The sequence below is a fragment of the Colossoma macropomum genome, unplaced genomic scaffold, assembly GCF_904425465.1.
Source record: "Colossoma macropomum unplaced genomic scaffold, Colossoma_macropomum, whole genome shotgun sequence".
Lineage (NCBI taxonomy): Eukaryota > Metazoa > Chordata > Actinopteri > Characiformes > Serrasalmidae > Colossoma > Colossoma macropomum.
Genome location: NW_023494809.1, coordinates 13,956,580 through 13,971,366, shown reverse-complemented (window position 1 = coordinate 13,971,366; position 14,787 = coordinate 13,956,580). Strand labels below are relative to the sequence as shown.

General features: G+C 40.7%; 1 protein-coding gene across 1 annotated transcript in view; it reads right to left on the bottom strand.

Moving 5' to 3' along the window:
- Window positions 1-529: 529 nt before the first annotated feature.
- Window positions 530-14,787, bottom strand: part of nr4a3 (nuclear receptor subfamily 4, group A, member 3) — a 41,089-nt gene continuing 26,831 nt past the window's right edge. Inside the window, exons 6-9 of the mRNA XM_036558324.1 lie at window positions 14,260-14,423; window positions 12,810-13,006; window positions 8,652-8,830; window positions 530-3,999 (exon numbers count right to left, since the gene is read on the bottom strand). Coding sequence (XP_036414217.1) covers window positions 3,728-3,999; window positions 8,652-8,830; window positions 12,810-13,006; window positions 14,260-14,423 — 812 coding nt within the window. The 3' untranslated portion in view covers window positions 530-3,727. The remainder of the gene's footprint in view (window positions 4,000-8,651; window positions 8,831-12,809; window positions 13,007-14,259; window positions 14,424-14,787) is intronic.

The following is a 14,787-nucleotide window of genomic DNA, read 5'->3' as shown; positions in this document are numbered from 1 at the left end:
TCCAACAAAAGTCCAGACGCTTTCAGACCAAACAAATCAGTTTTCTTTTCTTTATGATTTCAAAGTGCTGAAAAGAGCCTCCAGTGAACCAAAGAGAAAAAAGAAATCTAAACAAACCAGAAGAGACATTGATTTTTTTTTCTTTTTTTGCCATCTTGTTTCTTTCTCCAAAAGAAAAAACAAACAAACAAACAAACAAACAAATGCACAACTCGTACCACAAGATTTGAAAAAAGCTATCAGATAAAAACACTTCAAAATATTAGTTTTTGTCTTGTGTATATATATACATATATATATATATATATATATATATATATATATATATATATATATATATTTATTTATATAATTTTTACTTCTTCCATCTCGTCTCAAAAATGTTGCCTACTGGGCAACGTTAGCAAAAAGAAAAGCCCAAGTTGGTGATGAACGTGTCCAAGCCCTTTAGGAGCCGGCGGTCTTTGCAAAATAAATACAGGCAAGAAAGGCGAGAAAGAGAAAACCATGCATATAATGTTTTTTTTTCCTTTTTGTACAAATAAAAGACATTTTTTTGCAACAAGTTCTCCATATTAATAAATGGCGTTAACAATATAAACTTACAAAAAAATGAACATGAACGCGGAATGTTTCGTTCCTTCTGGCCTATCTCTCTTTTTTATACCCTCCCTCTCTCCTCACCCCACCCCCCTCTCTCCACGCCCCACCCCCCTCTCTCTTTCTCCTTTTAAGTGCTTGTAGCCCGAATTCTCCTTTACTTGCTCTTATTTTTTTTTTTAGTTCTACAGTCCTACCCTACAATTCTCTGATTTTTTAGAAACCAGAAAATAAAATTAAAAAAATCTACAGTCCTTTCAAGTTTGTGGAACTCGCGGTCATTAATGAGTTAGTGCGCAGAACTGGTCTGAGAAAATCTCTTTTCTGCTCGGTTTTAAAACCTTCACCTCACAGGGCGAGTCTTTAGTATTAAAATAATTTAGAGTTGAAATAGAAATGGAACCCACGTGCTCCCTTATTTCCATTGCTTTCCTCCCTGCTCTGCTCGCTAATCTGTTTTTTGTTTTTCTGTTAAATAGCACTTAGTAAATTGCACTTGTATGCAGTTTTTGGGTGAAACAGAGTGTGATTCTGTGTTTAGAAATTTTAATGCACTTTTATCTGCCTGCCCAGATGATGGTTGATTCATTTGTCTAAAGCTTACCTAAGAGATGCTTAAAAGAATACTCCAGCATTTTTCAACCTAGTTTCTATGTGCTGCATCTGTAGAATACGGTGGATTAACATACACAATAATTTCTCTGTACAGAATAAGTGTTTCTCTGTATTTAGTAAACCTTGAAAAGCACATGCTGAAGCAACTGCCCATTGGCTCCTATTATAAGTATTATAACATGGAGGGCAGCAGGTAACAGTTCATTTCCCCCCAGCAAAGCATAGCATGCTGTACTGACAACTCCTAACACCGCATTCACCTACCTAACATGATTAAAATCGCTCTGGGTAAGAACGTCTACCAAATGCCATAAATGTAAATCTGAAAATTGTGTTCTGAACAGAGCAGTTGCTACCGTGGAGTTGTCTGCCTAGGCCCTCTCATGTAGAGGACAAGCCTCAGATTTCTGCCTTCTAAACAGAAAAAAGTTCTATGATGCCTATGAAATTTGTCATGTGCTCTTATAATACTGGATGAACATAAAGAGCTGAGTTCTTTTGCCCATTGATAATCAACGATTTTGGCTGATCGCTAAGACTGTGGCAATGTTTACATGTCTGCATGCCACCATTGGTCATATACATTGCAGTTAAACTTTGCAAAAAGGCAAGGAACAATGCTTTTCTTTCAACGGCAACAAGTAAACACATCGTTGCCTGATCTACTGCTTTTGCAGATGTGGGAACTTAGCTGACCTGCAAGTAAACTAGCTAAGTAGTTTAGCCTGATAAAGAAAACAACATCCAATGCTGCAATCTTTTTTTGATTTTCTTGATGTGACAAAGAACATTGAGAAAATCGCAATCTTTAATCATTTATCCCGGACATCTACCCCTAGTGCTGTAAAAGGTAGGCTTTTGATTAAATAGCCTTTACCTGCCATGGCATTCCATCAGCTGCTATAGTAACTACTTAGGTCAGCAACCATTCATTGTGTTTTTTTCTCTCTGGTTATGGTAGCTAGAATTAAGTAGGCTAGCTGGCTAGGTGCTTATCATCCACACTATAGCAATTTCTCTGGGATGTAATGCTTCCTAGCTGCCCCCCTAATAGGCTTGTGAGACTATACCATCGTCCGATTACTGCCCCTAGCCATCACCGATTGATGACAGTATTGTGAGTGGCATGTGGCACATTGACCCTATCATCAGGAGATCGTGAGTTTGATCCCTGACCATGCCACAGCCATCCATGGCCAGGAGTCAAAGGGAGCATAACTGGCCTCGCTCTCTGTGGATGAGTAGGATGGCCCTACCAGGCCCTCCAGGCACACTGAGCCGTCTCATGATGGGTGCTCGTAACAGTTCGCAAAAATGCAGTGGTGCTTTGCATGTCTTGGAGAAAGCATGTGCTAGTCTTTGCCCTCCTAGCTTGGTAGCATGATATGATAAAGGGAGACTTAGCTAATGGGTTGACTAAACTGGGGAGATAATTTGATAAAATTAAAAAAAGAGAGTAACTTTTTCACTTGCTAACAGCCTATAAATCATTAAATTAATGACATGGCTAAAGCTTGTTGTGCTAGTTTGCCAACAGCCTTATGTTATTGTAGCCTGTTACTATTATTAGGCTCTATTTTTTTAGTTTTTAACAACTTTGACAGAATCATAATGTCATTCAGTTCATGTTTCACAAAAAAAAAAAAAAATATTCCAGGTGTGGAAGGCTGCAGCACAGCTTTATCTTTTTTGTTAGCACGACCATAGTAACAAAAAGTGCTGCCTCGTACTGCTATAGAATCCAGACAGTGTATCAGAACTGACATAGGACATGAACTATAAGTTAAAAGGAAACACAGATTACAAGAATCATGTAGCCATCGCGATAGATACAATCTATTAGCAGTTACAAATACCATCGTCAATCAGCTCAAGCCTATCTCCTAAAATGAAATTCTGGCTATGTCACTGGTCTTGAGTCTTTGAGCAAAGTGTGTTCTTTCCTAAGAACAAGGAAACGCATTGGAATTATTGTCCGTAGTAATCCACCGTATAGTACAGATCAGGTTAAAAAAATATTGGAGTATTCCCTTACCACACTCCCGCAAAAGAGCAGGTATGTGTGTGCATGTGTGATTAAACAGCTGTTGCCCTCATAGTCTAGATGAATGACAGTGAAGTATTCTGTCGGCTTTCTTACTAAAAAAGAAACTTCCTTCCACACTCTCTCCCTCAAACACACACACATACACATACGCGCTCATTTCCCATGACACATTGAACCATAGTCCAAAAGAACAACTCTGCTCCCCACCCCAACATACACACACACACTCCCACACAATCATTCATCTACATTTTCCAATGCAGAGCCAAAGTGAAAAAAGCTCTTCTCTGGCAGAGCTCCTGTGCCACCAAAGTCACACTAGAGACTCATGGGAAATGTAGTTCGTGAGTCTCTCTGGACAACAGGCTGCGCCCCTCAGTGATGCATCCGCATAGCCGCCATGGGCGTGTCTCAGTGAGCTTTTGTGGGTGTGTCTGTAAGCTTTATGGGCGTGTCTTTGAGCCATCAGTAGGGCAGTGTGTCCAGGAACCTGTCGATGAGCGGAGGGGGCGGGACTAAATCCTCCAGCTTCAGGTAGAAGATCCTCTGGAGGCCTTGAGTGCGCTGAGACCGGAGTTCTGCCCTCAGGCCCAGCACGGCAGCCACGGGAGGAGGGGCCTTGCCTGCAGCAGCCACGCCCCCGGCCCCGCTGGAGCTGAGGTGTTCCCGCAAGCAGCAGACGAGTTTGGACTGCAGCTCCTCCACCTTCTTGGGCTCTTTGAGGCCAGGACATTGCTCTGCAGAGACAGAGGGACAAGAAGGAATGAATGAGTATCTGTAGCATATAATACACAATGCCATTTCTCACCACTACAAACAAGATATGGGCTAGGGTTATTAGTTGACAAGGGTCATCCTGAAAAATTACCATTTTGGAGATACGAGATTTTGATCCGACAGCGATAATATGCAGGTTCTTGACACGCACTCTTACAACCGATTCTCTAAAACAATTACCATCAACATGTGTAGCACAATTAGCAGGATTATGTGGTGCTGTGAACAGGCAAACTTGATTAGGACTTAACGCTATTAACGCTAATGTAGTTACCAATAGCAACACCGCAGCCCCAACACCACCAGCAGCCTTCTAATGTGAGACTGACACAAGCCTCCTGGCCAAACACATACATATAGACACACAAAAAGAAGAATTCTTATGGACTTATAGATAGTTATGTAAAATCACATGTGGCGTGTATGTAACAGTTACAATAGGGACAAATGCCTTGAACTGTGTCATACTCCCTCCTAGCTGTTTGTGTCATTGAGTTAGTGTGAAGCTTCAGATCTATCACTTTGGAGGTACTGTGTCAATAACAACCTTCAAGCCTGCCCACTCCACACACTTCTCACTTCTCAGAGTGTATGTGCTTGTGTATGAGAGTGTGTTTATGTAAATTTCTGTCAAATCGCCCAAGAGTTGAGTGTTTAACCCCATGTAAATTGCAAGGCAGGAATGTGAAAATGGGGGTGCTGAGGGGGTTGCAGCACAGCAAAGATCTACAGTACCGTGCCAAAACCAGACCACCCCTCATTTATTTAATTTCCAGTCCAAACAGCAATTAAGTAGAAATATTCTAAGCATTTTTCAGGAGATATTTCTCTCTATCCTTCCACTGTGAGAAGACGACTATTACTCAAAAATGTAATTGGGATTACTTGATTTGTGAGAAGCAAAAAATACAACCAACTTCTATGACTGAACTTTGGAGGTGTGAAAAAAAATATCCCGCATATATCTTTGAAAAAACTGAAACCAAGTCTCCTGAAACAACAAAGGATGGACACATTACATGCTGAAGGACTTGGCAATGTACTTTTGAGAGTACTGTATATTTTATGTTTCTAAAAATGATTTCAAAATGTAAACAAAATCTAAAGATATAAACAAAATAATTCAAAGTGGTGATAAAAAAACTGATAATACTGACAAAAATACTGAAAAAATGATCTTATATTTAGCTGTTGGGCTTCAGCACTTTTCCATTGACTTCTATTATAACTGTATTTTGTACATACAGTCCAGATGTGGCAAACAGAAGTTAGGTTGAAAAATGTCTGTATTTATTTAAGGGTAATAACTGAATAGGCCTGCAGTTTAAGGGGTAAGGTTTGTTTTGGAAATTAATGTATGTGCATGCGCATGAGTGCACTTACAAGTGTATGTGTATTCTGTGTTGCTTTTATTTATCCTCACGCTGTGGGTGTTGAGTAGCTACAATGTCTCTCTGTCTACCTCTCTCTCTCACTCTCTCTCTCTTGCTCTCTTTCTCTCTCTAGGGGATGATCGATGGCACTCTTTCACTGCGGACACTTTTAGAGGGTCGATAGATTGAGTGGAGGAGTGGAGAGGGGGAACGGAGAACAAGAGAGAGGGAGAAAGAGAGGGAAATGGGGGAAGGCGGAGGAGAGCTGGGCTCCGCTGAGTAGCGGTCGATTCCTCCCTCTACAGAGCTAAGTGCTGCTCCATGGAGGCCAACACACACACACACACACACACACACACACACGTTCTGCTGAAGACTGAAGGCTGTAGGTTCTGGTGGGAAATAAACTGTGGATGGGTGAATGGGCAAATGGATGGATGGATAGACAGATCTCTTACATCTCTTTCCTCAAGCTTTTATGATTTTTACAAATTAAACAAAAATGGCCAAGCAATAGAAACACACAGAGGAATTCCAGCAATTTTACAAAATTTCAGCATAATTCAGTGGTCGAGACATAAACAGTCCTTCAGAGTGGTTAGTTATGAAATGTGTCAGTCTAGGTACGTTTACCAACTCAGATGTCTTTAGAATGGTGGTTGTAAGAACCAGGGGCTGCGTGGTCTGCTACACAAATATATTCTTTTTATTTACTGTGCAAAATGACCAGTGTCATCTGAGCTTTTATATGTAATGTTAAAAATGGAAAAATAGTGGTAAATCTGAAAAAAAATAAGCCTTTATTAGAGACTATTTTGCCTTCCAGTGCCCTGCATATACCTCTCCACCATGAATCAAAAACAACAAGTTTTTTAAAATATGTTTTAAGCCAAAAATCTTTTCTCAGAACTATTATAAAACATACCTGAGACAGAGAGTTTTACAGGTAAGACTTTGGCTTGAAACTTTTTTTAAACTGTTCATGGCAGAGGGACACATACAGGGTGTTGTAAAGCAAAATAGTCCCCAAAACATGGTTTTGTCAACATTACACAAAAAATCCAGAAGACACATATTGGTTCACTGGTCATTTTGGATAGTGAATAAAATGGCTATATGTGCATTGTAGACATCATGGTTGCAGTTCCAGATTCTCTACAATGCACCCTTTCACATCAAACCACTCTGAATGACTTCGTTTGATCTCAGCCACTGAACAATTGGTAGATTTCTTCTTTAATGAACAATACATTGTGCTGCCATACAACAAACATGGCAAGAGGTTTGAAATTCTTCTACAGAAGTAATTGCTTCTGTAAATAAGTCCCGTCTATAAGTGTTTGAAATGTCCATTTTTGTCAATCTTTAAAAATAACAAAACATGACCGTTTGTGAGTGTGGTGTGTTTATGAATATAGGTCAACCTACTGTTTAGCCTTGCTCTTAATAATGCATGTGCATATAACCTGAAGCACCTGCTGACCCTCACAACAAACACACACACACACACACACACAAACTTCACATTGCCCTACTTTATCACCCAATAACCAACAAACCCCACCTGTGCTCATAGAAAGCACACAAAACCCATTGCTCATCTCTCTCTCCCTTTCTCTCTTTTTTCTCTCTCTCTTCCCATGATTAAAAGGGGATTATTTCTTCTGTGTAAGTAAACCCAATCTCTGGCATCACCTGCCACGCACCTGTGATCGCCGTGACAACCGTCCAAAGCCGCACAAAGAGGTGTGAACGAGGGAATGGGAGAATGGGAAAGCAAAGGAAGATGAGAGCAAAGTAAAAAAAAAGAGGTGAGAACGTGTCAGAGCGTGACACCAGGATGGAGAGAGGATTATCTTCATACAACACAACTGACGTACCCATGTTGCCCGCACAAATGCATTCTCTTGTAGCTGCTGTCGAGAGGTTGGACAAGCTTTGCAGAGCACTGGCAAAAATCCCATTCAACCTAATGAAACGTTGTAGTGTGTTAATAATCCCAAATGATATTCATGTGCGAAATTAGGGGAGGGGTTTAGTTTTGTTGTGTAATCAAGAGTTCTAAGACCTGATGTCTGGGATGGTTGGTGTTTAAGCATAAAACATATATTTTTAAAAGCTATTTATGGTGGAGAACTATATGCAGGGCCAAATAATCCCCAAAGAAACTGTTTTTAACACAATTTTACCACTAACATTGTTAAAACTCTGAAGATCTGTATAGGTTTGCCGGTCATTGTGGATAGTAAATAAAATGTCTCGCTCATCCTGGCCTAAGAGCTCAACAAGTTCATAATGCGCCACGACTTGGCCTCACCTTCTGTAATAACTTTCATCATTTAAATCCCAGAGTAATCTGAGCTCTGTATAAAATTAGGGGACATCAAGAGTGGAGAAAATGTATCCAGCTACGTAAATCTTCTTAACAGCGAGGTAAAGAAAGGTGGCTCAAGCAGCTGTTTGACCAGCTGTTAGCATTAGCTGGCTAGTTAATGCAACTATTTGAGAACCTTGCATTTATTTACTATTATTACTTGCTCAGAAGGCTGACAAAATGGAAAAATTACCAATCCTTAGTCTAGTTGTGGTTAGGGGTCCTTTTCAACCATCCAATAAACCATCTTCCGTTTTATTTTGCTGTCAATTGATCCAGTGAAATCAGTCGTTTTAAAGTATCCTGTTTGACATGTCCACATGACATGTTACTGGAGTTTTGATCAGCTGTTTCATGAAGTTGAGTTGTTTGCAACTGTTGCAGCAGAGTTTCAAATGATGTGCAGGATGCGTAACATTAGGTAACTCAAGCGCAATGTACAGCAGGTTTCAAGCAACTAAAGTTGTGTGAAAGTGTCACTGTGGAAAGCCAGCCTTAGACTGCAGAGGTTGAGTAATATGTTTATTTATTTTAGCTATTTCTGTTGTCCATTTGGAGCTACTAAGTATGGACAGCTAGAAAGCAATACGGTTAAGCCCTTAAAATCAACAGCTTATTAGACAGTAAGACTTATTATTCAGAAACTGCTTGGACTTCAGTGCAAACTGGTGGAGCTATTCTTGGGTCAAAGAAGTGTGTATTAAAACTTTGGGCCAAAACAGGAGAACTAAACTGTTAATCGTAATCATTTATATGACAATTTATTGTCAGCTAAAATTTAATGTTTGTGACAGGCCTTGCCAACACTCTTTCAAGACTGTCCACCTCTGCAGCAGCATGAACTCAGTTTGTGCACGTGTGTTACCTGTGAGCAGCACTAGGGCGGACAGGCAGGAGAAGGCCGGTAAGTCCAGGTTCAGACTCTGAAGGTGGGAGCTGAAGTCCCTGATGGAGTCGAGCCATTCTCCGAAGCCTCGCAGACACTGCAGCCTATGGAGTACCAGCCCTGTGCAGAAAATAAACTTCTCCTCTGCCAACAACGACCTGAGAGAGAGAGAAGACAGAGAGAGAGAGGTAGGGGTTAGGTTGATCAAGGATTGTTATTATTTATTCAGCTTCAAGGTGCCATTTGATGGCTGAAGTTCAGTCAACGGCTTTCATCTTTTAATTAATCGCCACACTTCCGTCTTTCCCTCCACCAAAGGAGAAGATATCGCTTTCCATTTCTGCATCTGCGTGTCTGTCCATATTAGCACGTACACACACACACACACACACACATATACGCATACACAGGCACACGCATGCCAAGCGTTAACCCTCTCTCATCTCCACGGCTATAAATCCCAGCCCTGATTGGATGCTAAAAGTCTGCATGTGAGTCGTTATACACGAAAAAAATTACCATGGCGACAAATGAAAGCCAGCGTAGGGAAGAGCACATCAAAAGATCGGAATGGACTTAATTACGTTTGAGCTCCCCCAATTAAAGCTCTTAAAACATTCCTGAGATTTCTCTCTCTCCTTCGCCATCCCCCCATCTCTCGCTCTCTCAATCTGGATGTGGGACAGAACGTATGAGGTTGTGAAGTTTCTACTCGGCTTGGTTTCATTTGAATTACAGACAGGAGCACCAATTCAGATGAAAGCACATAAACGATCTTGACCCTTGCCTCTTTTCTTCTGATCTTCTTTTTTTCTTTTCTCTTTTCTTTCTCTGTTGATCTCCTTCCTTTCTTCCTTTCTCTCCTTTCTTCTCCTCTCATTTTTTATTGTCTACTGTACTCTTCTTAGTTCTCTTCTTTTCTCCTGTCACCTGTTCCTGTGTCTTCTTTTCTCTTCTGTTCACTATTTCTCTCGTCTCTTCTCCACTACTATACTATTCTCTCATCCCTTCTCTTCTCCTCATTTCTACTCTCTTCTCCACTGTACTGTCTTTGGTTCTCCTCTTCTATCTTCTTTTCACATTTCATCCCTTCTTTTCCCTCCTCTTCTCTCTTCCTCTCCTCTCTTCTCATCTCTCTTCTTGTCCACTCTTTCATCTCTTCTACTGTACTCTTTTTATATCTCTTCTCTGTTCTTCTTTTGTCTCCCCTCCTCTCTTCTCCTCTTCTGTATTTTCTCCCCTCATTTCCTCTTTTCTTCCCTACTCTCTCTTCCTCTCCTCTCTTCTCCAGCGCTCTACTCTTCTTTTCTTTCTTCTCCTTTTCTCTTCCTCTCCCCTCTTCTCTTTCCTCCTCTTCTCCTTTCTTATCTTCTCCTCTCCTTTCTTTACTTCTCCCCTTCTCTCTACCTTTCCTCTCTTCTCTCCTCTTTTCTTTCCTTCCACTGTACTCTTTTTACTTCTCCTCTTCTCTGTTCTCCTCTTCTCTATTTTTCTGCTCTCATCTCTTTTCTCTCCTACTCTTTTCTCTCCTATTTTTTCCAATACTCTACTCTTCTTTTCTCTCTTCTCTTCATCTCTTCTTTGTTCCTCTTCCCCCTTTTCCTTTTTTGCTCTTCTTTTTTCTTCTCCTCTCCTTTCTTCTCTTTTCCTCTATTCTTCTCCTCTGATCTCTTCTCCTCTCTCCTGTTCTCCTTTCTTCTCTTTTGCTCTCCTCTCTCTTACTTTAATCTCCTCTGTTCCTCTACTCTACTTCTTCCTCTCTTCTCTCCTCTTTTCTCTTCTCCTCTCTTCTACTCTACTCTCCTCTTCTCTGTTATCCTCTACTCTGCTCTTTTCCTCTCCTCTCATCTCCATCTCCTCCTCTCACCACTCCTCTTGACTACCTCTTCACTCACAACCCTACAGTTTTAGGTATAAAAAAACCCTCCTCATTTTTCTTTCCTGTGGAGTGCTTGGCTTCTGCTCATGAGCTGTTCTTCATTAGCTCACAATTACCAAACACACACACACACTCTTACACACAGCAGGAGAGGAAGTGAGAGCAGGAGGAAACTGAAGAGAGCAAAAGAGAAAGAAAACAGGAGAAATATTAAAATCTCATCTCTCTAATTCTGAAGCCCTGGGGTGCAGATAATAGGAACATGTGCTTTTTTAATGGAAATGTACGTAAACACAAGGTTTAGATACATTACTGGTAAGCAGTAAAGACAAAGGGATGAGCGGCAGACAGAGAATCTCTATGGAATCTATGGAAAGGTTCTTCAAGACCACATATTTATGTTTGCGTCAGAGCGACTCACTCATCAGCCGGTTCATTAATTTACTATCTGTGGTTTTGCCATGTGCACCGGTTACACGTGTGTGTGTGTGTGTGTGTGTGTGTGTGTGTGTGAGCATGTGTGTGTGCATGTGTGTGTGTGTGTGAGACACTGTGAATGGGTGGTGAAGGTGTTGTGAATGCATTAAGTCTTAGTACTTCACCCTTTAATTTGCATACATTTTAATTCCTCACTGTCATACCTACATAGCTTACTCATTACTTTATGCAACTGGTTTAACTTACTCATTATTCATAGTTACTGAATAAGTTATAGTAATTACTGGATAGATATTATATGAATAATACAGGGAGATTCACTGGAAAGAGGCCCTGAATATTCTCTCGCTAGGATGAAGCAATCTGAACGAAACAACATGCAATGTGCTTCTCAGTATATAGAGCTTCGTATAAGCCGGGATGCCCCTGCGTTGGAGCGATGAGGTAGGTGCCGGACAGCCGTCACGACATTTAACCTCCGTTTGCAACTTCTGGATGCACACCCCCGTACCCCTTCATGTGTCTGGCAGAAAACAGAGATCACTTCCATCATCGCATATAACGCAATCGATTACACATACGTCAAGGTATGTAGCGTATTTTTTTTGTTTCAGATTACTTCATCCTAACAGGAGTTACAACAGAATATTTGGGGCCTCTTTTGAGTGAATCTCCCTGTATATGTTGTTGTAGTTACTAAATAATTCATAATAGTTACTAAATAATTCAGAGCCGTTAATAAATAATTCATTGTAGTTGCTAAATAATTCATAGTATTTAAAGAATACTTAATAGTAGTTACTGAATAATTCATAGAAGTTACTGAATAATTTATAGTTCTTACTGAATAATCTTCAAATTACCAACTGAGTAATAAGACGGTTTAAGGGTTACCTCATGACTTGTGTTTGAAGGTGTACATTTGTCTCTGTGTAAAGTCTGGACATGTGTGAGTTTGGTGAGCGAGTGTGTGACGTAGGCCCGGATGAATCCCCCTGCTAGAGTGAGTCAGAACCCCAGCCTGGAGCCCCCTACTGAGGCTGTGACGCCACCACCCACTGGCCTCCCTCCCTGCACCTGCTCCCTCACAGGGAAAGGGAGAGAGAGCGGGAGAGAGCGAGAGAGAGAGGGAGGCTGCATTGCTACTTAAATAGGGAGCAGCTGAACTGAACAAAAAAAATCACTTCCTGTTAAAGCAACATCAGAACACTGCTGAGTCACTTGCACACAAACAAATCGCGCTTGCAACGCGAAAATCAACATGAGTTAAGCTGTAAAAAGCCTTACATTAGTTAACAAAAGCAGAACGTACATGCAGTTATAAAAACAGTCTAACTGCAATGGAGACATGACGTGCGTTTGTGTGAGCTGTATGTGTGTCATGCACACAGAATAAAGGGTTAGGGAGGGCTGATATCCCATAAATTTAAACAAGTGAATGCCGAGGTGGTCTGCACAGTGACCATAGCAACCTTACAGCTCACAGTGAAACGAGAGGGATGAGGTCAGCATTTGGAGTCTGTCGAAAATGTAAACTTTTGATTCAACGATTCTGATTCGGAACGGTCCGACTTTTGCAATGTGGTATAATCTGAACCATGAATTTGGTCAAGCTTGAAGCAGTTAAGTAAAGCCAGAAGGAAGCTTTGACACAACGTGAGAAACTCATCCCACCACATGGTCAGAATTTCTCTGGGCCTGTGACTAATATGCTGCTGTTATGAAAAAAATATTCTAAAACGACTACCATTCACCGTCACAGATATCCGCTTTCTGCCTGAGGCTGTTTCATTTTGGGGTCTGGGTGGATAAAGACCTACCTGTTGGCCAGGCGGAGCACAAACAGCTCCAAGAAGGCGGAGTCTATGAGCAGGTTCTGGTCGTCGTGGTGAAGCTCTGAAAATCCGGGCAGTCGCTCTGCCCAGCAGCGTGTGACCTCCATGGAGCCGGTCAGCACCCTGTAGAACAGCTGAATCTGCTGAGCCTCGGCAAGACCACCCGTCTCTACTTCGCTGAACTAGACAGACAGAGACGGAGAGAGATTTAACACATATTCACTGTGTCAGTTAGTCACTAATATAGCACTGATTCAGGGATATAAAAAGAGAAGGCCAGAGAGGAAAACAGGAAGAAAAAACATCTCTCTTTCAAAGAAAAGATACATATGGTTTAAAAAGGTATATCCAATTTCAAGCATTTAACAACACTAAAATATGTTTTTTCACACCGAGTACAATGTTTCAATGTTTTATTAACCCTTTAAAATGCCAGGCTTATTGCATACTATAGCTTATTATTCGTTAACTTCACGGACTTCAATGTAAACTAATGGAGCTTTTCTTAGGTTATAGGAGGCTTGATAAGGGGTTAATTTAGTAGAGCCTTCGCAACAAATCTGATGCGCTATTTCAAACATTTTTAGGCAGTGGGAAGAAGACAGAGGAAAAAGGAATGGATTCCTCAAAGAGTAGCAATAATTAATTTATCATTTTCTTGTCAATATCCTACATTTTTTTTCATTTATTTTTTTCTCTAGTGGTCCACTTTTAACATTTGTGAGTTATTATGTACCAAAAAAATAAGATTAATTTTTATGTGTTCTTGTGCCTTTAAGACTAATAACGATAACAGATAAATAAATGTAATGATTGGCTGCACTGTGTTGTGCTCATTCAAAAAGCAGTCTGGACTGAAACACTCCTTATAACTTCAGCATGAATGGGTGGAGCTAAAGTGCTGACTGCTTTTAGAATAAAGCACAAAGCAACACAGGGAAGACAATCAGATATCATTGCATATGTCAGTCTTAAAGTAGCAACAACAGCCTGTTTCATTCTAAGGCATAAGGAGAGGTTGGAAAATATAAAAATGAATTATGAGTGTTTTCGGTACATAAGCTGACACAAATGTCATAAGTGAACCTGTGAGCAAAAATTTGCATGTATAAACTGTTCTTTCAAAACAATTCAAAGCACCCTGTCAATGACATACATAACTTGACAGGATGGATACTATGCATAAAGTGAACAAATCATGTTGTATTATGCATCATATCATGGCTATAATGCTCATTATCTATCAAATGTGTCACTAAAAAAAATTCTTAAACTAAATGCAATATCATACTGTAGAATTATAGACAATATTTCAGCCATCACTGATCTGAGGTAAAAATAATTGTGTACATTTGACTTTTTTCTTACCAAACACTTGTTGTAATGGCAGCACGGAGCTTCACACACTCACACATGCACATGCGCACACAGGTACCTGGCTGTAGTCCAGTTCTCGGGGTATGGACTGGGAGTAGGCTCTGACCAGAGCGTTGAGCAGGCTGAGGGGGGGTGAGGGAGGTGATGGCTCGGGCTGGAGCGGACTCTTTGGTTTGGACGGCAGACGACCTCTCCTCCCCTTCAGGTTATCTGTGCGCACCACTGCACAAACACAAATACATACACACGTTACTCTCAGCACTCTGTGTGCCTACGTCGACAAAGCGATATGAAAATCTTTGCCAAAAGAAAGTAGAGTCGTTGGTTTATAACAATATGCTGCGTCACAACACAGTAGCTGTTAACATTAACACTTTCAGACCTACATTAGGCCTTTTTCTGATTTTGAATACTTGCACAACTGTTCATAACTGCAGTTACAACTGTAACCCTGCACTAAACACTGTGCACTATGTACATAAGGAGATATTATCAATTACAGCCAAAAAAACAGCCACATTGTTATGCAATTTATTTTAAAAAACACTCTGACAACAAAACAAAATGCCAAAAATGTGAAATCGCC